The sequence below is a fragment of the Sphaeramia orbicularis genome, chromosome 11 (assembly GCF_902148855.1).
Source record: "Sphaeramia orbicularis chromosome 11, fSphaOr1.1, whole genome shotgun sequence".
NCBI lineage: Eukaryota > Metazoa > Chordata > Actinopteri > Kurtiformes > Apogonidae > Sphaeramia > Sphaeramia orbicularis.
Genome location: NC_043967.1, coordinates 51,431,178 through 51,456,671, shown reverse-complemented (window position 1 = coordinate 51,456,671; position 25,494 = coordinate 51,431,178). Strand labels below are relative to the sequence as shown.

The 25,494-nt window shown below is 38.5% G+C and overlaps 1 protein-coding gene across 2 annotated transcripts in view; it reads left to right on the top strand.

Annotated features, from left to right (window-relative positions):
• Nucleotides 1–24,325, top strand: part of col11a2 (collagen, type XI, alpha 2) — a 54,251-nt gene extending 29,926 nt beyond the window's left edge. For both annotated transcript variants that reach the window (XM_030147481.1, XM_030147482.1), the window contains exons 10-66: nucleotides 1,010–1,063; nucleotides 1,721–1,762; nucleotides 2,027–2,089; nucleotides 2,188–2,262; nucleotides 2,748–2,834; nucleotides 2,962–3,018; nucleotides 3,214–3,267; nucleotides 3,433–3,486; nucleotides 3,730–3,783; nucleotides 3,986–4,039; nucleotides 4,238–4,291; nucleotides 4,415–4,459; nucleotides 5,427–5,480; nucleotides 6,033–6,077; nucleotides 6,198–6,251; nucleotides 6,392–6,436; nucleotides 6,676–6,729; nucleotides 6,831–6,875; nucleotides 6,988–7,041; nucleotides 7,147–7,191; nucleotides 7,379–7,432; nucleotides 7,516–7,623; nucleotides 8,157–8,210; nucleotides 8,295–8,348; nucleotides 8,526–8,570; nucleotides 8,687–8,740; nucleotides 9,049–9,093; nucleotides 9,223–9,276; nucleotides 9,388–9,441; nucleotides 11,085–11,138; nucleotides 11,309–11,506; nucleotides 11,651–11,704; nucleotides 11,866–11,973; nucleotides 12,167–12,274; nucleotides 12,401–12,454; nucleotides 12,569–12,622; nucleotides 12,934–13,041; nucleotides 13,172–13,225; nucleotides 13,333–13,386; nucleotides 13,557–13,610; nucleotides 13,719–13,772; nucleotides 13,875–13,982; nucleotides 14,116–14,169; nucleotides 14,798–14,851; nucleotides 14,940–14,993; nucleotides 15,446–15,499; nucleotides 15,713–15,820; nucleotides 16,208–16,261; nucleotides 16,558–16,719; nucleotides 16,811–16,864; nucleotides 17,824–17,859; nucleotides 17,957–18,010; nucleotides 18,097–18,382; nucleotides 19,313–19,425; nucleotides 20,215–20,283; nucleotides 20,403–20,639; nucleotides 22,125–24,325. In XM_030147481.1, the coding sequence (XP_030003341.1) occupies nucleotides 1,010–1,063; nucleotides 1,721–1,762; nucleotides 2,027–2,089; nucleotides 2,188–2,262; nucleotides 2,748–2,834; nucleotides 2,962–3,018; nucleotides 3,214–3,267; nucleotides 3,433–3,486; nucleotides 3,730–3,783; nucleotides 3,986–4,039; nucleotides 4,238–4,291; nucleotides 4,415–4,459; nucleotides 5,427–5,480; nucleotides 6,033–6,077; nucleotides 6,198–6,251; nucleotides 6,392–6,436; nucleotides 6,676–6,729; nucleotides 6,831–6,875; nucleotides 6,988–7,041; nucleotides 7,147–7,191; nucleotides 7,379–7,432; nucleotides 7,516–7,623; nucleotides 8,157–8,210; nucleotides 8,295–8,348; nucleotides 8,526–8,570; nucleotides 8,687–8,740; nucleotides 9,049–9,093; nucleotides 9,223–9,276; nucleotides 9,388–9,441; nucleotides 11,085–11,138; nucleotides 11,309–11,506; nucleotides 11,651–11,704; nucleotides 11,866–11,973; nucleotides 12,167–12,274; nucleotides 12,401–12,454; nucleotides 12,569–12,622; nucleotides 12,934–13,041; nucleotides 13,172–13,225; nucleotides 13,333–13,386; nucleotides 13,557–13,610; nucleotides 13,719–13,772; nucleotides 13,875–13,982; nucleotides 14,116–14,169; nucleotides 14,798–14,851; nucleotides 14,940–14,993; nucleotides 15,446–15,499; nucleotides 15,713–15,820; nucleotides 16,208–16,261; nucleotides 16,558–16,719; nucleotides 16,811–16,864; nucleotides 17,824–17,859; nucleotides 17,957–18,010; nucleotides 18,097–18,382; nucleotides 19,313–19,425; nucleotides 20,215–20,283; nucleotides 20,403–20,639; nucleotides 22,125–22,271 (4,209 nt within the window). In that variant the 3' untranslated portion in view covers nucleotides 22,272–24,325. The remainder of the gene's footprint in view (nucleotides 1–1,009; nucleotides 1,064–1,720; nucleotides 1,763–2,026; nucleotides 2,090–2,187; nucleotides 2,263–2,747; nucleotides 2,835–2,961; nucleotides 3,019–3,213; nucleotides 3,268–3,432; nucleotides 3,487–3,729; nucleotides 3,784–3,985; nucleotides 4,040–4,237; nucleotides 4,292–4,414; nucleotides 4,460–5,426; nucleotides 5,481–6,032; nucleotides 6,078–6,197; nucleotides 6,252–6,391; nucleotides 6,437–6,675; nucleotides 6,730–6,830; nucleotides 6,876–6,987; nucleotides 7,042–7,146; nucleotides 7,192–7,378; nucleotides 7,433–7,515; nucleotides 7,624–8,156; nucleotides 8,211–8,294; nucleotides 8,349–8,525; nucleotides 8,571–8,686; nucleotides 8,741–9,048; nucleotides 9,094–9,222; nucleotides 9,277–9,387; nucleotides 9,442–11,084; nucleotides 11,139–11,308; nucleotides 11,507–11,650; nucleotides 11,705–11,865; nucleotides 11,974–12,166; nucleotides 12,275–12,400; nucleotides 12,455–12,568; nucleotides 12,623–12,933; nucleotides 13,042–13,171; nucleotides 13,226–13,332; nucleotides 13,387–13,556; nucleotides 13,611–13,718; nucleotides 13,773–13,874; nucleotides 13,983–14,115; nucleotides 14,170–14,797; nucleotides 14,852–14,939; nucleotides 14,994–15,445; nucleotides 15,500–15,712; nucleotides 15,821–16,207; nucleotides 16,262–16,557; nucleotides 16,720–16,810; nucleotides 16,865–17,823; nucleotides 17,860–17,956; nucleotides 18,011–18,096; nucleotides 18,383–19,312; nucleotides 19,426–20,214; nucleotides 20,284–20,402; nucleotides 20,640–22,124) is intronic.
• Nucleotides 24,326–25,494: the final 1,169 nt, after the last annotated feature.

Genomic DNA, 25,494 nt, shown 5'->3' with positions numbered 1-25,494 from the left:
AATCAAATGTCTACACCAACTGGAATGAATTATGGTGTTTCCATGTTCACTACAGAGACTCCAAACGTCCGTATGGCTCATAACTGATAACAATGAAAAGCTGAGAAACTGCATTTTACTTGAATTATCTACATGTATTAATAGGATCGGTGGTTGAGAAGTTATTAAACAAAGATGCCTTTGTTGCCTTTAGTGGTTAAGAAACAATCCACATAATACATAAATGATGACTTAATGATTAAAAAAATGCTTTAGACATCTCATGATTACCAGCTAATTTAGATATATCCCTTCTCACAGAATTAATTTGTTGATCTGGTTGATAATATCTATTTTAGTTCCCTCCTAAGTGTAATGCAAGTGAATTCACAAGGGCCATTTACAGAATTTAATGCTAGGTGTGCTCAGTCAATCACAGAGGGACATGTATTTGAATGAATATCAGATACTTAAAAGACAAAGACCTAGACTCTCATCACTGGTTGAAATGAGAATTATTCCATGCAGAGTATTGTCAAAAACCTTGGACCGCAGGTGAATAGCTATTTCCATGGAAGAAGCAAAAGAAGAAGCTGATAAACATTAAAGCTTGAGCTGTCATGTACACTGCATAAAGAGGCATATGAAAGACTGGCAAAAGCATTTGCTGAACTTTCTGAATGCTGTTTTTTCAGTGTATGGCTTAGTTGAGTACTGCTATGCCCAAATGTACTGTAAAAATGTGTAATGGAGCAACAAGCTGAAGACCCATTCAACCTTTGGTACTGGTCAAAAGTTTGAATTCTGAGTAGAACAGGCTCCTGTGTTACAGTTCTGTTTTCTACCTGGGCATACCTCTGATATGATGTGGAAAAAATACTATTGGTATCTTAATGTAAGTTTACAAACCTCTGTTGTCGATCACATGCATCCTGTGAGTACTGGTCTTTTATTTTCTTTTTGATGGGTGTGTTTGAGTACCTCTATACTGACTGCATTGTGTTGTTGGCTACATGTGTGTTTTCCTCAGGCTGCTGTCAGAGGCCAGAAAGGAGAAAAAGGAGAACCTGCTGTCCTGGAGCCTGTGAGTTCCTGTTTCTCCCTCCACTTTATTGACAGATGGGCCTGGGATTTGCATCAGCAACCCAACTGAAACATTTACCTGTGATTCTCATATTGACAGTAACTCTATGCTGATACACCACTTGAACTTCCACTATAAGGACAAAAGTATTGAGATTCAGGTGTTTCTTTTCTAACATGGGGTCTCGGATACAAAACATACATATTGATATAGTTTTATATTGTGATAAATATCATTGCATTGCATTGGTTAGTTTGGTTTAAATTGTTCCAAAATGCCTGAAAGATGGTGTTTACTTAATTTTTCTCAACATTGATTTTGTCTTTTGTTTTTTTTATCCATGACTATGATTTTAAATGTTCTACCTCTAAATTTCTAAAGCATTTTTCATGCTCTGACTGTATATAATGTTTTCCAACCACAACTCACCATCTACTTTCTTCATGTCTCACTTAGAAAGAAAAATCTCCCTTTAAATGTTATGGAAATATTGATGTTTATATCTCAAATCAGCATGATCAGGACATCTTATGAGCTGTTGCCATAATGTGTCCCAATATTTTTGTCTATATAGTTTATATACTGTGGATTTTATTTTAGCATAACCACCAGAATCTGTCTGTTGTAAAGAAACGCTCTTTGATGTTTTTTTTGAAGGGTATGCTGATTGAAGGACCACCTGGACCTGAGGGACCTGCTGTATGTATATTTTGTATTCATTTAAAACATCATATTAATACTTCATGCAATTTCATGTTGTATTCACTTCCCTGTGTAAACTAGACACCTATAGCCTCTGTTGGTCATAACATAAACAAATAGATTTCTTAATTATTGTGATCGGATGGGGATTACCTTACAGGACACTGTGAACAAAATGCACCTGATACTGATATAGAAAATATTCAGGGTGATCAGTCTTTAATTAGAAACCTTAAATACCTCTTCATCTGTCTATGTCAGGGTCCAACTGGTCCCCCAGGATCATCTGGACCTCCTGGGTCTGTTGGTGATCCCGGCGAGAGGGTGAGTCATACTTATTTCTGACAGATGTTCAGTCACTGCAAGAGTTTCCAACCCTTCATTAACCTGGCAGCTCACCGCTCCTTCTCCTCGTTCTGCAGGGTCCACCTGGTAAAGCTGGTCTACCTGGAGCTGACGGAGTCCCTGGACCTCCTGGAACTTCTGTCATGCTGCCTGTAAGTCATCCATATACTCTGACCCTTTGAATCTCTATGAGGCTACTGTCAGATATTGCCATAAATATCAGTGATGCTTGTGCTAAGATTGGTAGAAGTCATGTGCAACTGTGTGATGTAACAGCCCTGGTGCAGTACTCATGATGTACTCACTAATTCTTATGACTAAAGTCTGTTTTTTCTTATCAAAGAGTGAATATTAGTTGCACAACAATGTATAAATCCAATAATCTGGGTGTTATTTTCACTACTCACAGTCATTTTTTGATATACTTGTCTATTTTACCTCCTCAAATAATTGTTCATCAATATTTACTTAATTATAGTAGTGACATATTATATTAAAATTACGATTGAATGATAGTAAAGTTTGTGTTGTGTGTTATTAAGCATTACTAAATGTTCAATTATAAGTTATTTCTACATTTAATAGGTGTAATATTCTCTTTGCATAAACTGAGAACTTTCTTCTTTTCCTTTTCCAGTTCCGTTTTGGTCAGAGTGGAGGAGATAAGGGTCCTGTTGTTTCTGCACAGGAAGCACAGGCAGCAGCCATCTTGTCTCAGGCCCGGGTCAGTCAACATAAGATGTAACACAAACACGAGACATAGATTTATAATGAGTTCTCATGGTGATTTACGACATTACGAGCAGCCATGTGACTCCGCCATAACTCACGTTGAGGTGTTTTGTTTCTAGATGGCTCTGAAAGGACCTCCTGGCCCAATGGGTTTCACAGGACGACCCGGACCCCTGGTATGTTTCTGTCTTCTACTCTATACAAATGCTTAAATCTTAACATGTATTTAGTCTTATAAAAGGTACAGTGAAGATTCTAACTGACACATCATATATAGAATCATCCTTTTTTATTTTATGTAACATTATCATTCAGGGACCTGAGAAGATACATGAGTTTGGTGATTTTGCTGACAACTGCCTCTGTTTCAGGGAAGTCCAGGAAGCTCTGGTCTGAAGGGAGAAAGTGGAGACCCTGGTCCACAGGTAAATCCCTTCCTTCTGTGCCAAACATGACCTCTGACCTCATATCAGATGAACTGATGTAATGAACTGACCTTATGATTGTTCAGTGTTATGTTGCAGATGACCTCACATACACAGTGCAGATTTGTGGTAGAAAAATTTAACATCATGTGATTAATTTGCCAGGGCCCCAGGGGATCCCAGGGTTTGATGGGACCTCCAGGCAAAGCAGGAAGAAGAGTGAGTATAAAAGACATTTGCCCTCTTTTTTATGAGGATGTTAACTATTTCAGCCAGTTTAATACATTCTCAAAAGAACATTTCAGTCTAAACAGATGATGATGATGCCAAAGCACACATTGTTTTCTCCATTTTTATTCACTCCATCCAAGCCAAACAGATCCTGTCAAAGATAAAACATTTGCATGGTTGATTTACAGTAGATTTTCCTGATTTATTGTTTTACTCCTTGTGTTCTGACAGGGTCGTGCTGGAGCTGATGGTGCTCGGGGAATGCCTGGAGAGCCTGGATCCAAGGTCTTTATTCTATTAATGTCATCAAAATAAGCTCTACTCGCTTGTGAAATTTTGTTTGTTGTTGAATGTGTCCCTGGGCATTTTCAAAGTCCAATAATAGATGATGGCAGTAGGTACATAAAATAAAATGCCAGTGTTATATAAGTTAGTATTTCCTGTTGGGAATGGCCAATAAGAATAATGAACTGCATTTCTGTCTCAGGGTGATCGTGGTTTTGATGGTCTTCCTGGTTTGCCTGGTGACAAAGGACACAGGGTGAGTCAACAGTGAAACAAACAACAAAACACCAACTTAATGTTCTGTGTTTGACAGTTTAATGCCACAGATCACAAAACAGTTATTATTGCTGTTATTTTATTGATAGTAATTACATATGGTATTGATAGCATCACTTAAAAACTTGAAAATCATTTTACTCATACCTAATTCTGAGTTCTGTCCTTGCCTTCCCAGGGTGACACAGGTCCAATGGGACCGTCTGGACCTCAAGGAGAGGATGGAGAGAGGGTAAGAGGATGTACAAAATGTCACTTTCTAATTCAGACGCTGCACAAAACATCTGTCGCCGTGTCACTCTGTCCACCATCAATCAGTATCATCCCATCCTCATCATTTTGTGTCTGTTTCCAGGGAGACGATGGAGAAGTTGGACCCAGGGGTCTCCCAGGTGAACCAGTGAGTGTTTCCATAGCAACAAAGCTAATATTACATTTTTCCAACTTTTTTTTGTATAACATATGTAATGACATTTTACTTTTTTAACATTATACAAACACATGAGACTTATATACACGTATACACACACATATTTAACTGAACGATAAATTAGGACGTTCTTCCATAACAGTGACAACACAAACACCATCAATAATAAAATTATAGTTAAATAAATAAATGATAATAATGATAATACATTTAAATCATAATCATCATCATCCTCAAAAATCTAATAGATTGCATGTTTCCATCAGTTATGATATTCATATATGGTTCCCAGAGTTTGTAAAAGTCTTTCTTTTCACCCTTAACAATAGTCTTTCGAGTACAATACAGCCAGAAAGTTCCTTCAGCCACATTGTTAATGTAGGAGCGTCCATCTTCTTCCAACAGAGTGCAATTGGCACTCCTGGCCTCAACAAGTCTAACGTCCAACAATACAGAATGTTTCGGTGTACATAGAAATTATTTTGAATCTATTCCAAGAACACGCAATTTGGCATTAAAGGGGACAGTGGTGCTGAAAGTTTCTGACAAGCATTTTATAATGTCCTTCCAGAATTTTTGGAACTTTTGACATTCATCTTTCCTGTATTTTATTTGAGTGGGGGTTACCCATGGTATTTATGAACCTGGCCTATTATACATGATATCTAAAAATAAAACCAAACCAGCGTCCAGTGCAGATAATGATAATAATCAGTTCATAACTTAATGCTCAAGTTGGTTTGTCTGTCTCATGTTAGTGCTCATGTTACTCCTAAATACCTAAAACTACACTGTTTCCTTTTTATTTTCTTCTTTGATCATGTCCTGTTTACTAACTCATAGTGGTTTGCATGTGCGTGTCTGTTGGTCTGTCTGGGTTCATATGTGCGTCTCCACCTGTGTGTTCTTGTGTGTGATTGTGTGTCTTTGTCTCTAGGGACCTCGTGGTTTGCTCGGACCCAAAGGTCCTCCTGGAATCCCTGGACCTCCTGTGAGTAAAACAATTCTAAGCCACAATGTGTTGCTCTTATTTTTTATTTTAGCAGTATTGTTTTATGCCACTGTTGCCACTGAACGCCCACAACAACTTCTGAAGCAACACACTGTGACCTGACATAAACACGGGAATGTCCAGGAAGCTTAAAATGGACATGTTATGATCCTACAGCTAAGTCAGGACAGTACTGGTACACTGAGTTATGCAGGATTTAGGCACACGAGTTACAAATGTCCATTTCAGACACATGATGGTTAAATGTAATATAGTTGTGTGGCATTGGAGCATTTAGAGGAATGTTTAATACTCTGCCTATGTCTGCAAAATAGTGCACACACCAAAAGCAATATTTTGCAGTCAAAAGCATGAAGCACTCACTATTTCAGCACCTATTACAATAAAAAAAAAATCACATCAGTCTTCTTCTTTGTATTATTAGCTACTGGAAAAACATTACTATGACATGCAACAATATTTGATGTGTTCGTATTAGTTTTTAATTCTTGTGTAAGTCAAGTTTTTAATTTCGTCATCTCTTATTTTTAGGGTGTTCGAGGAAATGATGGGAACCAGGGTCCCAAAGGAAACTTGGTTAGTGTCACTTCATTGGTTGATATTTAAGCCACAGTTAAATATCACAAAAGTCATTATAAAATGTCCTTGTCCTGTTCATTTTTGTTGGTTATCACTTCTTAATTTTCTGTTTCTCAGGGTCCTCAAGGAGAGCCAGGACCTCCAGGTCAGCAGGGAACCCCAGGAACTCAGGTGAGAGAGAGGAGACCTGGTTCAGAGGAGAGAGGACATGCCTGTGATGTTGACCTCTCCAATAAACAGTAATGCAGAGAGTATTTATGCAAACCATACAGTGAGCATTTGGCTTATGTGTTTGGGGGTTTTTTTTACAGGGAATGCCTGGACCTCAGGGAGCCATTGGACCCCCAGGAGAGAAAGTAAGTGCAGTTAGTCTGTATGAAAAGTGAGATTCAGAAAGATAAAATTAGTAAGAAAATATATTCAAGAAAAAGGACACCGAAGTAGACTAGGAGTCCAGAACAATGAAGATGCATATCATATATCATGTAACCACTAACTGGAAGCCATAAGTTAAGCATTTGTACCAGCATTAAACACAACATATTTACTTTTAATTTGTCACTTCAGTTCATGACAATCTTCTCCTCTTTTCCAGGGTCCCACAGGAAAACCAGGTTTGCCAGGAATGCCTGGAGCTGATGGTCCTCCTGTACGTTGGTCTCTGTTTATTATCACACAGCTGAAATAAACTGAATTTACCAAATCCTAATGTACTTCTCGAGGCTTGAACATCTTGTCTTTTTCCCTCAGGGTCACCCAGGAAAGGAGGGGCCTGCTGGCACCAAAGGAAACCAGGTGGGTGTTAGTCCCCAGAGGGCATCCATTAGATATGACATCACCTTACATCTTTAATATGAATTTCACCTGTAAAAATTACAATATATTGTGTTTTTCTTTGTTTCTCCAGGGTCCTAATGGTCCTCAGGGAGCTATCGGTTATCCTGGTCCTCGTGGCATCAAGGTCAGCATTTTCTGTCTCTTACTATTTTTTGCTTGAATGTAAACTTTTAATTAAGTGTGGAGTAATATTGCGTTATTGTTCATATTATTTAATTTTTAACTGCAGGGTGCTCAAGGAATCCGTGGATTGAAGGGCCACAAGGGAGAGAAAGTAAGTGATTTACTACAGTTTAATATTTGTAAATATAAACTTCTCACACACTCTCTTATCTAAATGTTCAACCATGTTAATATGTACAGAACATTTAATCAAAGCACAACAACAAATGTAGAAGTTGTCGGTCTAAATCCAGTAAATGGTGTTATTAATGACTTTTTATTTTGCTTTTTGTTCACAGGGAGAAGATGGTTTCCCTGGAATTAAGGGAGATTTCGGTGCCAAGGGAGAGAGGGTAAGATTTTGGTTGATCGATTAATATACCTGATGGTTTGTTTATTGTATTTATCTTTATTATGTCTGCTCTCCCACTGATAGGGTGAGGTTGGAGTACCAGGACCAAGGGGTGAAGACGGTCCAGAGGGTCCAAAGGGTCGTGTTGGACCTCCTGGTGAAATTGGACCAATTGGACTTGTCGGAGAGAAGGTAAAACCTGTTCAGTCAAGACAAAATTCTTTATCTGATATCATAAAACAAAAAGATGAAGATACTCCCAGTGGCATCTGAACTGCTGATCATATAAAATTATCAATTCTTCAATGTGTTATTTTCAATATTGCACTAATTTTCTTTACTTAATACTGGTCATTGTCAAAAAATTAAGATTAAAATTTCCTTTGACAACAAATGAGTCCAGAAAATATCATTCTGCCGCCCTCTGGTGGTTGTATAAGTACATACATGAAAATGGTGTATCATGTAAGTTGATGATGAGACGAGAACATTGATTTTTCATTCTAAAGTGTATTATATTTTTATTGCCCTATTTGCTGACTGACATTGAATATGTCCCCCTGCAAAACATTTAGCAAATTATCTAATTTCTTTTTTTTCCTCTGATTTTCAACACACCACGATCTTTTCTGCTGTTGTTTCAAAGTGAAACATCCCATTTAACATCTGATGACATGGTCCCAGTTTAATATATACAGATTAAATGTGTCAATTAATGATTTCAGGGTAAACTTGGTGTACCTGGACTTCCCGGATATCCTGGAAGACTAGGACCCAAGGTAAGAGAAACACAAACACACTGCAGTATCATCTCTGAAAAACAGTAAACAGTGCTGATGTTGATTGTTATTTTGTAATTTTAGGGATCTCTTGGATTCCCAGGATTCCCTGGCTCTAATGGCGAGAAGGGAACAAGGGTACGTTGACAACTTTTGTCTGACTTTGCATCGTGATTCACTGTAAGGCTGTAAATGACTGGGGAGTAACATAAGTTGACATTTGATTCACTAACTCATAGATCAGGCAGATGGATCAGTTAAATTAGAATTACATCAAACTAATGTCTGCAACCATTTTTGTTTAATTTTTTTCAGGGTCTTACCGGCAAAGCAGGACCAAGAGGACAAAGAGGACCAACGGTACTGTTTGGTCCTTCATGCATTAATTCACCCTCTTTCACTATTTCTTCTAGACAGTTGCTTTCAGGAGAATGTTAATTTACTTCCACTGATGAAAATTCTGTTTGGTCTGTCAGGGTCCCAGAGGGCAGAGAGGACCGAGAGGTGCTACCGGAAAACCAGGAGCAAAGGTTTGTCTGGACAGTAGATTTATCTGGAGGCAAAAGTGCGATGTAAATGCAATGATGATGACTGATGATAATCATTCTGTCACTGCTTGTATCATTACGTTAGTATCAGTATTCTTTGCATGTTGTGGAACCCAAAACACCTCTGAGATCGTTATTATTGTATTGTATTTAGATGAAAAATTATATATCACAAGGCAGCCCATTTCTTTCCTACATTAATTAAAAGTTTATAATGTTAATCAAAACTATATTATGGAATCATAACTCATGTTTAGCATTTTTTAAAATTGTGTTTTATTTTCATACAGGGAACTTCAGGAAGTGATGGCCCTCCTGGTCCTCCCGGAGAGAGGGTGAGGATTTAATTTTTATCACAGGAAAACTCAAACAGCAGTGCCAAACAGCTAATCCTTCTAAGATAATGACTAATCCTGTATTAGTGATCAGTTATTCTTATCATATCTCTGTTTTTGTTTTGACAGGGATTGCCTGGGCCTCAGGGAGCCAACGGATTCCCTGGGCCAAAGGGACCTCCTGTAAGGGACATGTTTTAATAACATTATCAAACTTTGTAGTAGAGTATTAAAAGTGTCAGTAAAAGTGTGAAAATGACTGAAATGTGACGGTGAACTGATGTTACCACACAGGGACCCCCAGGAAAGGATGGACTGCCTGGACACCCCGGACAGAGAGGAGAAGTTGTACGTTTGATTTTTATTTACTCTTCTTTTAATTGTTTCATTTTGCAGGTTTAAGGGATTACTATGACATTTTTTAGGACGTTTTCTCAAAAACTGAAGTGATAAGTTAGTGTCTGTCGTGTTTTTAGTTTTATTTTTTACCTTGTTTAGTTGATTTTGAAATCACTGCTGTGTATTTATTGCTTCTCGTCAAATGTGGGATGAATTCATCACATGTGGTAGCAGGCTCTACCTCAGTCTGCACTATTTGCTGGTTATGTAATCGGTGAACAATTCACATCCTCCAGATGCTGGAGAACTCGTGTGCCTTGCATCTACAGAGGCTTTGACATGTTACACAGTATGAATAACAGATGGAGTCTGGATCGAAGTGGACATTTTAGTTGTCATAAAATACTTTCTATTGAAATGTCAGTTCAGAATTGGCAGTTTGTTTAGGATTTTTTTGGTTTAATGGTAGAAGTGAAAGCTTAGGCTCTGTTATTTGTATCACTGGTCAAAACCTCCATAATAACCAGATATATCGTCGCTGTCGCTGTCCAAAACAGATATTTTTCAGGAATCTGGGAAAACAATATACAGTCATGGAAAAAAATTATTAGACCACCCTTGTTTTCTTCAATTTCTTGTTCATTTTAATGGCTGGTACATCTAAAGGTACATTTGTTTGGACAAATATAATGATAACAACAAAAATAGCTCATAAGAGTTTAATTTCAGAGCTGATATCTCTCCATTTTCCATGGTTTTCTTGATAATAATCAAAATCACTTCAGTTCTTACATCAATATCTATGGCATTGTACTGACAAAAACAGTGCTTTTAGGCATTCCATGTTTTCTTTTCTGCCTGTTTTAGTCACATGATACACACAGGAGTTAGTACTTAATTGCTTAACTATTGTTTTTGATGACTTTTGATGGTCTAATAATTTTTTCTGTGACTGTATTTTCTAAATGAATAAATGGTGTCTCTGTGTCAGCCCTGTGATAAACTGGCGACTCGTTCAGGGTGTACCCTGCCTTCGCCCATAAGTAGCTGGGATAGGCTCCAGCAACCCTAGTGAGGATAAAGCTGATTCAGATGATGAATAAATGAATGAATGAATGGACTCAAGAGATGTAGTCACAAGCCATTTTAAACACTTTCCATTAGTTAAATATTTCTCAGACTGTCAGGCCAACGTGAGGACTGACCAATAGAATCACTTTTTGACAAAAAAAACGACCAAAAGTGGACTTACGAGGTTTCCACCTGACATCAATGATATTTTAGTTCAAGTGCTGGGAAAGGACAGAAGACCTGGGTCTTATTTTCAGACTTTAGATAATTGCTGATTGAGAGATATAATGACCAATCGCTGGCAGACACATCAGAGTTTATGACTTGTCATTCTCTGACCATGATATTTCTGCTTCACTTTGCCATAAAAACATGAAATGGTTTTACATCCTCCATCTTTATGAGTCTATGACTTGGTCTGTTTATTGGAAGACCTTCCTGATTTCTGCTGCAGAAATTTTAAGTGAAAAGTTCTTGGTTCATCTAATGACTGAGACGTGGATTGCAAACATTATTATGCATCTGTACAGTTGGAAGACACTAGTTTTGCAGATTAAATCCATTTCCTTAATTGCTGACAGGGTTTCCAAGGCAAGATGGGTCCACCTGGGCCTCCTGGAGTCGTTGGACCTCAGGTGAGTTTCTTCATCACTCAGCAGAATTACCTCCTCACCAGTACGCAGTAGAATGGAAATCTAATCAGCTTTCATCACAACTCAACATTTCTCTGTTCTTTGCTCTTTATCTTTTTGCATCTTATTCCTTCATCTTTCCCTCCCTCCTTTCTCCTGTTCCATCTACTCAGGGTCCATCAGGAGAGACTGGCCCCATGGGTGAGCGTGGCCACCCCGGACCCCCAGGTCCACCTGGAGAGCAGGGACTTCCTGGTAACTCAGGAAAGGAAGGAACCAAAGGAGATCCTGGTCCCCCTGGAGGCCCTGGTAAAGATGGCCCTCCAGGACTGAGAGGTTTCCCTGGAGAGAGAGGACTTCCTGGAACTCCTGTGAGTATGGACAAGTATTACCAGCTGACAGGTTTTTACATTTAATCAAAGGCAGTAAGTTGACTGATGGGTCAATGTTTTGGTTTCATTTTGGTTCATGTTTGGGTGAAAAATTGTGACACTTTTGTTCTTTTTTGCTTCCAGGGCGGTGGAGGACTGAAGGGAAGTGAAGGACCTGCTGGACCTCCTGGACCTGCTGTACGTTTTAAAACTCACTTAAAGTTTGATAAAATAAACTAATACTCAACTACTTATACAACAATACTGACACAATTATATTATTTTCACTTCTAAATGTGTCTTATGTGCTGTGGTCATTGTAGTCATTGTACAGTACTCATGAATTTTTTTCTTACTAGGGGTCTCCTGGTGAGAGGGGATCAGCTGGTACTGCTGGACCTGTTGGACCTCCTGGAAGACCAGGACCTCAAGGACCTCCTGGACCCGCTGGAGAGAAGGGAGTACCTGTGAGTATCTGAAAATCATTATCCAGTGTGCAATCGTGAATTTTCTTTGATATTCAGAACAAAAAATGATGGAAAAACATCTGAACTTTATTTATAAAAACTTTAAGAACAACCTCAGCTGAAACAAAGTGCTGAACTCAGTCATAAAAACATAACTATATCAAATTGATTCTCCTCTTTTTCATCTGCTCAGGGTGAGAAAGGTCCAATTGGCCCAGCTGGTCGGGATGGCGTGCAGGGTCCTGTGGGTCTGCCTGGCCCTGCTGGATCACCTGGAATACCTGGAGAGGACGGAGACAAGGCCAGTAACTTCAAGTCTTTATCCCAGTCCACTTGAGCAGTGTCTTTCCAGCAGTCAGGATCATTTGCAGAAGAGCCTTGTTCTAAAGTCTTTTTTATAACATGATGGATTTTTTTCTGTTTTCAGGGTGAGGTTGGAGAACCTGGTCAGAAGGGTGCCAAAGGAGGTAAAGGAGAACATGTAAGTGAAACAGTTATGTTTGGAAATTGTCAGACATAAAATTCATACAAATATAAATTGTCATGATGTCTCTCTTGGCCATTGTATTTATACATATTTGTGGTTTGTTAATAGGGTCCTCCTGGTCCACCTGGTCCAATGGGTCCTGTTGGTCAGCCTGGTCCTGCTGTAAGTATGAACTTCTTGTACTGATGGCATGGCTGAGCAGTTACATGGATATAGTTTGTTGAGGTTCTGAAGATTGCTTGGTTGGCGTCACCGCTACTCTTTCAGATTATTGTTTGATGCAGGACATAAAACACATCATTTTTTTATGTTTTTTAAAATTATAGGAAATGGCAATTAGATTAGAAATGTAATTATACAGATATATGCATGAAACCTGTCGTATCATTACCTCATGAAATGTCCATCAGCATCTCGAGTAGATATGACTGTTTCCAGGTCTTTATTTCTAATTTTCTTCTTCTGTGGTGCAGGGTGCTGATGGAGAACTCGGACCAAGGGGTCCACAGGGACATTTTGGAGCTAAAGGTGATGAAGGAACCAGAGGATTCCCCGGAGCCCCAGGACCCATCGGTCTGCAGGTACAAGCCCAACATAGACTCATTTCTGATTTCAGTGACAGATTTGTTGAAGTCTTTACCATCTCTCTGGAGCCACAGGTTTTGTGCAGAGACACTAAACCACTCTGTTTCTTTAACTTCTGTCCAACAGGGATTGCCAGGTCCACCAGGTGAGAAGGGAGAGACTGGAGATGTTGGACCTCTGGTGAGTTTCAGAAACACACAAATAAGTTAATTATCAGTTCAATGACTTTCTTTCTGACAATGAAATCTTAGATAATAATAAAACTGTGAGTTTCTTTGTGCTTCTAGGGTCCTCCAGGCCCTCCAGGACCCCGTGGCCCTGCTGGACCCAATGGTGCTGACGTACGTATCTTCAAAGTCTTTATTTGTAAAATCACACCTTTGACCCTCCATAAAATAATTAATTTACTTAAAGGTCGCTGTATAATTCTTATGTAACTACTTACTAAATGCTACAAATCTTGAAGTAAACTTTCTGAAGAAAAGTCTTATTCTTTGTGTTTATTTTTCAGGGTCCTCAAGGTCCTCCTGGTGGTTTGGGTAATCCTGGACCTCTCGGAGAGAAGGTGCAATGACTTCTGCTGCATTTTATCAGTGTTAAAACTAAATAAAAACTGAATTAATCTCTTTTCAGCTTTTACTGAGAACTAAAAGGTCAACCCTTTGTTCAACAGGGAGAACCTGGTGAGGCTGGTCCACCTGGAATTGTAGGAGAACCAGGAAAGAAGGTGAGTGACTGAACATCTGGTCCTGAGACCATGTGACATCAGGAGACTGATGTTAGTTAATAACAAATGTTGTCGGTAAAAAGGTTGTGCTTGTGTTGACAGGGACCTCGAGGAGAGCGTGGAGAAAAGGGAGAAGCTGGACAACCTGGAACCGCTGGACCTCCTGGAGGACGTGGACGACCTGGAGACGATGGACCTAAAGGAAACCCTGTATGTCACCAAAGACACAAAAACCCACTGATGCTCAGATCAGTGACTTCAGCTCTGCTCAGTTTTAATGACGCTACATTAGGTGATAATGTGACCTCTGCCCTCTGAGTGGTGTTTTGATTTTCATTTTTAGGGTCCCGTTGGTTTCCCTGGTGATCCTGGTCCCCCTGGTGAGGTTGGACCAAGAGTGAGTATCTTCTTTTAAGAATAGACAAGCATAAGGATAGGGGAAAAAATGTCATATGAGAATAGAATGCAATATTGATTAATATGTCCTCCTGTTATTTTCCTCATGCATTAAATTATCAATATCTTGGTCCAAAATATTGATATTTTTATTACAACAAGTGGACATGGAGGATGTAGTAAGTGTGTGTTTTAAAGAAGCATGAAGATAAGACCTTTGTATATTGTTTCATCTCAAATTTTACCTCAAAATACTGGACAATATTGTATTTATTCTTCTTGTATCATCAACACATTGGTGCCATATAGCAGTTTTAATCAAAACCAGTAGCTAATATGGTCATGTAGATTGTGTTGTGTTTGTGTGTAAAAGAGGCACTATTTGGCAACTCCAAATGAAATGACTGCACACAGATCACAGTCTTATTTTATCATGATATCATCGTGATTATGGCCAGTGTATCAAGATATCATAGTATCATATCGTACATTACTCTGTGTGGATAAACATCATCACTGGCTTCAGGGAACCTGTCATTTCAGTCAAACAAGCACAAAATATCTTCTTTTTTTTGCACTTTTGGAAAAGTGAAAGATAAGCTCCTCAACCTGTTCTGCTTCACCTTCAGGGACAAGATGGCGCCAAGGGAGAGAGAGGAGAGGATGGTGAACCTGGAGAATCTGTAAGTCAAAAGAATAAGGGCACAGACACAGAAACCAGTGTCGATAAATCCTCTGAATCTTCTCTGACTCCTGTGACTCTGGTTGCAGGGCTCTCCTGGACCCCCTGGTGAGAATGGACCCCCCGGCCCCCCTGGAAAGAGGGTAAGAACGCTAACTTCATCTGGTTAGCCCCTGGTGCCAAAAGGTCACCTCAGCATCATGAATTAACTTCTTTATCATGTGTCTGTTCTGCCTCTTTGCTTCATTTCACTGGCTAATAACTATATTGTACAGTGATGCACTTGATTTTTGTATTTGCTGCTTTCAACTGAAAAATTTCCCCACGGTGGGATCAATAAAGTCTATCTTATCTTGTCTTATCTTATCTTATCTTATCTTAAGACAGAAACTTTGGTGGTGTAACAGCAGTAACAGTAATGGCAGAGGAAACAGATGCTAAGAGTCTGCTAAGTGAATGAAAGCAATGATATAAAGCAGATAATACAAGTCAAAGATAATTCTACTAATTATCTGTTTTACCTTTGATAAATTGCATTCAAAGAATTAGAAAATGCTTTTTATTAATGCACTGTTGTATGTGTTTTCTTTAACAGGGTCCTGCTGGAACAAGAGGACCAGAGGGTCGTCAGGGAGAGAAGGGAACCAAGGTGAGACCAGAGCTTTAGCACATTTTCATTATTGTGTTTCTATAAATTTTTTATTGATTGAAACTCTTTGTGGCTCAGTAGATGGTGTTAAGGCAAGCAATTAAATATATCCACCGATACCTAAACTGATCTAAATACATCAGCAGATCCTTATCTTTATCTAACCATGCCTCATTCTGTTCTGTTGTTTTTCTTGTATTCATTCAATCTTAGGGAGACCCAGGCGCTGTCGGACCCCCAGGAAAGACTGGCCCCGTCGGTCCCCAGGGTCCACCAGGAAAACCAGGAACAGAAGGTCTCAGAGGACTCCCAGGATCAGTGGTCAGTAAGATTAACTTTTATGCCATATGTTTACAAAGCAAATTATTTAGCTGGCAATATGACTATAAATGTTTTGGTTGTGTTGCAATAGAGCATTTTAGTATGTAAATTTGGAGCTATATATGTGAGTGTGTGTATATTTGGAGCTTTACACACACTCTCTCACACACACAGATATATATATATTTTTTTTTTTAGGTTTTTTTTCTGCATTGATCACTTCTTTCCTGCTACGTTTTATTATACTTGCACGGACAGAGCAACTACAACACACAACAATTTCCCCTGACATTAATAAAGTGTTCTGATTCTGATTCTGAAATATGTTTGCTGTATGTCGTATTGGATGAACACAACCTGCTTAATGTGTTTCTTGCTGTGTTTCAGGGTGAGCAGGGATCTCCTGGACCAGCTGGACAGAAAGGACCCCCTGGACCTCTTGTAAGAAAACAGTACCTGTGTTCTCACATATCGAGTTCTTTTCACTTTCAGATTCATTAAATTCAGTAAAAATTAACATTAAGGTTGATTTGTTCAAAGTCCTACAATTCTCAATTTTTCATTTCCCATCCCTCAAACCTCTTCTCTTCTCTTCTCTTCTCTTCTCTTCTCTTCTCTTCTCTTCTCTTCTCTTCTCTTCTCTTCTCTTCTCTTCTCTTCTCTTCTCTTCTCTTCTCTTCTCTTCTCTTCTCTCCATCTTCCTTTTTCCTCGTCTTCCTCTCTTTGTCCACCTGCAGGGACCCACCGGTTTGCCCGGTCTTCGTGGAGATCCTGGTGCAAAGGGAGAGAAGGGACACCCCGGTCTCATCGGTCTCATTGGACCCCCCGGAGAGCAGGGAGAGAAGGGAGACCGTGGTCTGCCTGGGCCTCACGGAACCTCTGGACCCAAGGGAGAGAATGTCAGTCTGAAGGAGAGGGATCGTTCATTAAGTGCATTTATTTCAAATATAAGACGTGACTATGCTCATGTTTTTTGCATGTTTTTAACAGGGAATGCCTGGAGGCACCGGGCCCATTGGTCCAGCTGGTCCTCCTGGTCTGCCTGTGAGTTTCTTAACTACTTTATCACATTTTTTAATAAATGCAAGAGATAAAATAATAGGGATGGTAGTGGTAGAAGACATATTCAGAGCTTTTACTCAAGTGTTAAAGTTTTATCATCATAATGCACTGCTACATTAGCGAGTATGTTGCATTTTCCTGCTGTACATGTTTAACCCAACAGCTATTTTTATGCTGACATCCCAAAGCATTTTACTGTATTTAAGTTATCGATCATATAGATATTGATAAAAAGTCAGAGTAAATTTGAAGGTTTTTATATCGAAACAGAGAAAACTGAAGGAAAAGTGACTTTTTCAGCAAAATATGTCATTACCTGAACATAAAAACAATCATCTACACCCACTGTCATTTATCAAACCAAATGGGTTTTACTGGTGAATCAGTGTTGCAGAAGACAACGGTGTTTTTACGTTCCCTCTGGTGCTTCTGAACATCAAAATAGGTCATATCTGATGTTGAAGAAAAGATGAGGATAAGTGGATCAACAGTTATTTAACATTTTAGATCAGTAAATGCTGTTGGTCATCAGTGGTTTTTAGGTCCAAGTAAGGGTTAAAGTTGAGCTGATTTGATTGAGTTTATAAACTGTTGGTAGTTAAATCAATAGCTATTCGTCATATCCTATAAGATCATCATATGTCTTTAGTGTTGCTGTATTCTGAGAACCACCTACAGGCCTGTTTCCAACAAGTCATTTCATCACAAACGTTAAAAACTAACACATCTGGAGACACCTGGTTTTCACAGGAAAGAGAAAAATTGTTATCTGGGAAGTAACTAAAGCTTTCAGACAAATATACTGGAGTAAAAAGTACAATATTTCTCTCTGAGATGTAGCGGTGCAGAAGTAAAAAGCCGCATAAGAATTAAATACTCAGGTAATGTATGAGTAACTTTTACTTTTATTGTGATTAAACTAACATGTTATGTCTTCACAGGGTCCTCAAGGTATCAAGGGAGCTAAAGGTGCTACTGTGAGTAAACCTTCAGAGTGTTTTTCCTTCAGTCATTCTTAAAAAATGCCCTTTCTTTGTTCAGACTCTTCTTAAATCATCTCACTGCTGTGTTTAGGGAGGAGCTGGTCCAAAGGGAGAGAAAGGTGTTCAAGGACCCCCTGGACCTCCTGTAAGTCTCCCATGTGTCTCTGTGAATGCTTCAGGACTGCTAGTTGATTGTGAGTGTACTGATTTGGATGTGAACCTGCTCCTCAGGGCCCACCAGGTGAGGTCATCCAGCCCCTGCCCATCCAGAGGAGTCCCAAGTCCAAGCGCTCCATCGACGCCAGCCAGCTGCTCCCCGAATCCGACCCCGACATGCCTGCTTCTGACGCCACTGGCACTGAGTTCCTGATGGGCAGTGAGGGCATGGAGGAGATCTTCGGCTCTCTAAACTCACTTCGACAGGAGATCGAGACCATGCGTTTCCCACTGGGCACACAGGACAGCCCCGCCCGCACCTGCCAAGACCTGCACCTCAGCCAGCCAGAGCTCAAAGACGGTAAGAACACAGCACATGCACTGCATCAGCTGTAATATCTGACAGAACAGCGTAGAACATGAACAGAACAGAACCGAATAGAATAGAATAGAATAGAATAGAATAGAATAGAATAGAATAGAATAGAATAGAATAGAATAGAATAGAATAGTTAGTAATTTCAGTCATTTGTGCTAGTATCAGTAATATAGTAAAATAAAATAGTTTAAAAAATAAATAACTCTAAGTACTGTCAGGTATATAAAATATATACATCAATGGGTTATTGTACTCGGGACACCAGATTAATGTACATGAGGATCAAACAAAAGTTGTTTCTTTATCTTTATTGCATAAATTTTCTGATGTTTTATACCAGGCTTCATTCAACACATGTCCGATGTTTCTATTTGTTTGTGTGGCTTCTTGTCATGGGGTCAGAGGTCACACTCAATAATGACTTTAACCTTTACAACACATTTACTTCAGTTTTTTGTGTTTTTTAAGGCTGTGCACATATTTCCTGTATTTTCTTGTTGTACGTGAAGACAGAAAAAAAAGAAATAAATATGATGCTCATTTCAACACTGTGAAAACAACAGATAAAGGTGGAATAAGACTTTTGCACAGAACTGTAGGTTTATATTCTTATGCTGTAAAACTGCTCTTAGTGTATGTGTAAAACTCCCCTGATGCCAACTTGTGTAGTTTTCTTTCTGTTAAAATGTGAATTGAAATCAGAAAAAGATCATTTATGTACCAGTATTGAAACCCAGATATCAGCATCGAAAATATCTTGACGATATCCAGTCCTGACCTGAGTGTAAAGATAATTCTCATTACAAGTTTTCTGATGATATGGTGTGAAAGACACTGTAGGACTGTAACGTACAACGCTTCCATTTATTTTCAGTGTCCCTTTATTTTGCATGTCTCTGTCTCCCCCTGCAGGAGAGTACTGGATCGACCCCAACCAGGGCTGCTCCAGAGACTCCTTCAAGGTCTTCTGTAACTTCACCAACGGAGCAGAGACATGTCTGTATCCCAGCAAGGGCATCGAAACGGTCAGTCCCATCACCAAAACAACCCTAACATCATGTGAAGTGTTATCTTCTGTACATTAACAAGTGGAAAGGTGTGGAACAAAACATACGGTTAGTGACAGGAGTGTTAAAAACAAGTATCACATTAGTTAAAAAAAATAAAAAAATTAGTGTCTTCCTTTGTCCTTGTGCTTTGCATAATCCTGCATGTTGGAGGGAATAAAAGTAAAGAGATCCTGGAATAATAGAATTGTTTGACACTAGTATTTCTTTATTGTGCCAAACTGAAGTCATTCTGTTAAACCTGTACAATCACTTCCCCCAATGTGTCCTCATGCAGTCGCTTCCAATAATGTGCAATAACTCTTTTAATGTGAATTATGTGCAATAAGTTATGCAACAATCCACTGCAGTTTGTGCAAAATACTCTGTTCTTGCAATAACAATGCAATATTTATTAAAATATAAATTAACTATTTTTATAGACTTTCATAGACATACACACTGTTAATATTGTGTCTATTCATATTTTATGTCTATTTTTATTTTATTCTACTTTTAGTTCTATTCTTATTGTACTTTTGGGAAAATTTATATTCTATTTTACATTTTAGTTTTGTAATTTTCTATTCACTCTTTTCTTTCTTTCTGACGCATTGGTTATGTTATTCATATAGTTGCACTGACTGGAGAAGCACTACTAATTTTATTGCACACATAATGATAATAAAGGCTATTCTATTCTATTCTATTCTATTCTATTCTATTCTATATAAATGTAATATCTCATGTGTATGATTCTGATGGCAGGTGAAGATGAGCTCATGGGACAAAGAGACTCCAGGATCCTGGTACAGTCGGTTTGCCACCGGCAGCAAGGTAAGCCCCTGAACACCCCATACCCCCCCCACCCCCCAGACCTCTGTCCGTCACTGTCACCTCATTCACCATGTTCCCTGTTTCCTACCCTGCCTACCATCTCCTCCTCTGCCTCCCAGTTCTCCTACGTGGACTCTAACGGTGCGCCCGTGGGCGTCGTCCAACTGGGCTTCCTACGTCTGTTGAGCGTCCAGGCCCGGCAGAACCTCACCTACCACTGCCACCGGTCAGTGGCCTGGGCCAACCGAAATGAGAAGAACAACCACGGCAGGGCGCTGCACTTCCAGGGTGCCAACGAGGAGGAGCTGAGCTACGAGACCAACCCTTACATTAAAGCCCTGGTCGACGGCTGCTCTGTGAGTTTACACACATGTAGTCACACTCTGCATCTTCAACTGTATGTCAGTGTTTACAGTTTATCTTCTATTCACACAGATTTAAAAAAAATAAAAAATAAAATCTGTCATTACACATCATGTTCAACTGTGTTATAGTATAGGCTAAGTCTAAAAGCCCAGTGTTGTTTTATCAGCTATAGTAAAAGACTCATGGGCCTTTTCACATTCAAAAGTCTGAACCAAGGTTTATGTTTTTAATACATTGTGTGTGTGTGTTTGATTCATTTAGTTGTAATTTCATATCATAAATTTGTGAACACATTCATTGGTTTCAATCTTTTACAAACTATCCTCTCACAATAAAATGTGAATAACTTGATTAAATATGAACCTGAAATTTCTAAAGAAAATTTAGATAAATTTTAGCAGTATTCTGCATGATACTAAATGTTTTGTGCATTTGTAGATCCACCGTGATCTGTAAGTTGTGTTAATGAGAAGCCAAGATATAATATTGTTGAAATTCCACTTATTTTTCTTCAGATCCCTGCAAAAAATGATTTGTAAGAAAGTGAAAAAAGCCTTATTTCTAGAACATTTGTCTTATTTTTCATCTAAATAGAGATAAAAGCTTGCCAAGAAATTTTTACATAAAAAATATTATTTTAAAAAAATATATCTAACTTTTTCTTAATAAGATTTTCCAGCTAATATCAAAGTGATTTTTTTTCTTGTACTAAGCACTGTTTGCTAAATTTCTAGCATTTTTTGTCTAATTTTAAGGCACATTATGGTTTTTTAGATGATAGACTTTATTGTTTGTTTTTTGCTTAACATAAGCCAATTTGACCAGATTTAGGAATTTTAGGCTTATTTCTAGCTGGGCATTTTTTGCAGTATTGTACACTGAAAAAAATCTAAATCTTACCAAGTGCATTTTGCTCATTTCCAGTCAAAATATCTCATCACACTTAAAATAAGACATAATCACCTAAAGAGAAACTTTTCAGTGAGATATAAGAACTTATTTGTAGACAATAGATTTTGAAAATCTTATTTCAAGAAATCTTACCAAGATAGTTTTCACTTATTCCATTGGCAGATTTTTTTCACTTCAATTAAGAAAAAAAAATCTTGAATTAAGCAAAAAAAAAAAAAAAAAGCTTACTCTTACTCTTTAGGTGATTATGTCATATTTTAAGTGAGATGAGATATTTTGAGTGGAAATGATTTGGATTTTTTTTTCAGTGTACATGGTTGCTCAGGTAATTTGACGTTCTTCAAACTAAAACAAAGAGAAAATTTTGGATTATTATTTATAGGTTTTAATGCCCATTATTTCACTGGTTTGGTCCACTTGAGATCATATTGGGTTGTATGTGTCCCCTGACCTAAAATTAGTCTGACACCCCTGACATAGAGCTTAAACATGTCAACATTACTTCCCAGTTGTGTTTTTTTTGTGTGTAACTCATGTTTGTGTTGGTCTCTGTGTCTCCGCAGTATCGTAAGGGCTTTGACAGGACTGTCCTGGAGATCAACACGCCACAGGTGGAGCATCTTCCTCTGCTGGATATCAAGGTGTCAGACTTTGGGGAGAGCAACCAGCAGTTTGGTTTTGAAGTGGGACCTGTCTGTTTCCAAGGCTAAAAACACAACACAATACACAGACACACTATGCAGAGAACAACACATGCAAACACTCACACGCACACATATGCACTTAGAGACACACTTATATGTAATAAACACACAAGCCCAATCATTTGTAAATTAACTTGTAAATGATATTAAAAAGACACACACACATACCCGCACACACACTTCCACACATGCAGATGGTGTTGTGAGACAAACACGCACTCACACTCACGTACGTGCCTGGGGAAAGCAACATCCCCCCCCGACAAATAACGGACGTTGAAAAAAGTAAAGAGGAGAGAAATTCAGAAGAACCTGCAGAGAGGAGAGCATCGACTGGGCGAACAACCGCGAGAAAAGGAAGTCAGAACCAGGAGAGGGTGTTCTTCCGAATGAAACAGTGTTTTTCTTTAACCAGCGAAAAGCGTCGGCCTAAGAAAGAGAGCCGGCAACTTGAGGCCTGAAGCCCCCGTCTCAGATCCCCCTCTCACCCTCATCTCCTCCCCGCTGTCTCTGTTTTTTCCACTCACTCACCTGCTCTACCTCCCCCCCTCCTCATGAAAAAAAAACCATCTCATTCTGACATGATTCACTCTCCTTTATCCCCGAGTTTACACTGCACGCAACATGGACGGTCACTCCAGTTGACAAGAGGTGCAGACGCTCCCATGTAGTCGTCTGCATCCGTATTGTTTTCGGCTCTGCGATAAAAACAAAGCCGAGAAATGTTTACATCTTTTGTCATTTAGAGTCTGTTCATTAAATCGGGACGCTGCAAACACTCATATCTGATGTGAAGTTAATGATCAACGGTCACGACGTCCATCTTGTAACAGCAGATTTGCACGTTGTCCTGCTTTGTAAGAAATGAATGACCCTCCAGTGACTTGTCGGTCGTGTTGCTCACATTGTAAACACAGAGTAACCCTTTAGCTCCTGTTATTTTTTTCCCCCTAAAGGAACCAAAGAATTAAAGCCACCAGTTTACACCCAGAGTACCACAGGGGAAGGCCAGATATTACAGCTGAGTCCTGCTTTAGAGATTGATTTTTTTTGTTTGTTTGTTTTGTTTAAGTTTTCTACTATTTGTCATATTGCCTTCATGACCACGGTGCAGTTAAATAAACCATTAAAAGCTGTGATTCACAGATGAAACTGATGATGAAAACCTCTCTGGTGTTGTGCTGGAGTCCGGTGTGAAGCAGCCTCGACAGCCGCAGAAACCCTGACCTGTTCATTTGTTAACATCGGACCAAACCTGCTGTGTAAATATCTCCACCGGTGAATCCAAAAGCCATTCTTTTTGTGAACTACGCTGAACCAGATGCTGTTGTGCTGCATGATTCTAGTACCTGAAGGGGCTGATCCTTGTAAATCACAATGCCACGCACCAGTCCAGTATTTGCTAGTCACTTTCTGGGTGTTTGAATCGTTTTTTTTTTTTTTCCATCCATAAACTATTTTTTAAGTTCTCATCCAAGCACAGAACATCATCAGGGTTTAAATATGTATATGCGTTCCTCCTTTTCTTTGCAGCAGTGAATAAAATGCATGCTTTATTGAAAGAAACTGTGTGGCAAGGTGCTAATTATACCAAAGCATAAAGGTTTTAAATCCTCCATCTGATTTTCTTTTAGTCTCTTTTACAATTTTCATGAAGCTTTTCTTTTCTTTTTTTTTTTTTTACTGGGGGAAAATGTGCATTACATTCCATTTGTACAGAAATAGTGATATTCTATTGTATTTATTTAAAACAAACAGGGTGCTTTGAGATTAAAAAACAACTACCACCAAATATTCCAGTCAAATGTGGTATATGTCATTTGTATTTATTTCCTGTAGCCGTCACTTGAAAGTAAAGTGAAACAGGTGATGAAGGTGTTCAACTCACTTCCAGCCTGAGTTTATGGTGCTTCTGTTCACGCCCTGTCCAATCTCCTTTTGTACAACCAAAGAATCTGTGGCCATATTTTATTGTAATATCCCTTTTTTTAGTGTTTTCATCAACTGTACTGTGCTGTTAAATTTTGCTTCCACTGTAACAATTAAATGGTGACTCTCCAGTTCTGTCACTTTTTTTGTTTGACTTGTAGTGTTTTGGTTTTAAGCTCAGTTTTTTGTTTTTTTATGTTTTTTTTTTTTTTTGTTTCACTGGGCTGGAAAATTTACCAGACACAGAATGATCATCCAGCTTCACTGATTCTTTTATTACCCAAATTCTTAGACCATAGCGGGCAGGAGAGAGTCTGTGAGAGGGAGAAGAAAACTGTCAAGCCACCGATTAAAATAAGATTTAATGTCACGTGGCGACGGGGTGATATCACATACAACATCGTGATTTAATTGTTTATTTCTTTTTGTCTTTCTTTTTTTTTTTTTTTTTTAAATATCGCAGGGAAACGGGGCTGGATGGCCAAAACCTAAAAATAAAAAAATCTGCTCTTGACTTTCTCCAGAGAGAATGACCGACCTCAACTATTTGTTTGTTTTTCTTGTGTTGAAGACGAACATTTCGACATAAAAAATATGGTGCTGAAAAAAGAAAAAAGTATTATTTTATAATGTGTGTAAGTAATTTTTTTAAAATTCGTGTTTCTGTAATATATAATCTTTTTAAAAAGAGCTGCTTGCCTCTTGTTTTTCTTTTCACCAGCAGCGAACTGGAAATGTCACAAAGGGGCGCTGTTTACCATGTGTACATCTAGATAAAAGAAGAAGATGAACAGTTTCTTGATTCATTTGATGACCTAAATGTCTAAATTTATAATCTATGGAAAATAGGTTATACATTTAGACATCAATCTATCTTAAAGAGAGCATCGTTTGTGTTTTATTATCCAGTTATTAACATGCATTTTATGAAAATTTTTTTAAATTAATTTTAAAACAGCTATATGGCCACCAGAGGGTTACAGTAAATATTTCTGATGAATTATATCCATTCATTCATGATTTCTCTTATTTATTTTATATTTTTCCAAGAAGGTCCTATTGAGATATCCTCCAGGGACTGCTTGTCGAAATGGCAGCAACAGTTTCACAAATTAAAAATATCAAAAAGACGGTAGAAGATGAGTGAAAAGAAGAAAAAGGCAAGAGGACACTGATTATTGTAGCTATTTGCATATCAGCAGAGGTATTATATACGATGACAAAAATTACACAAGATACAGGTTTCACTTGTTTTGTCTGAGTAAATTAAGCAGCATCCACTCAACTTATTTTATTATTT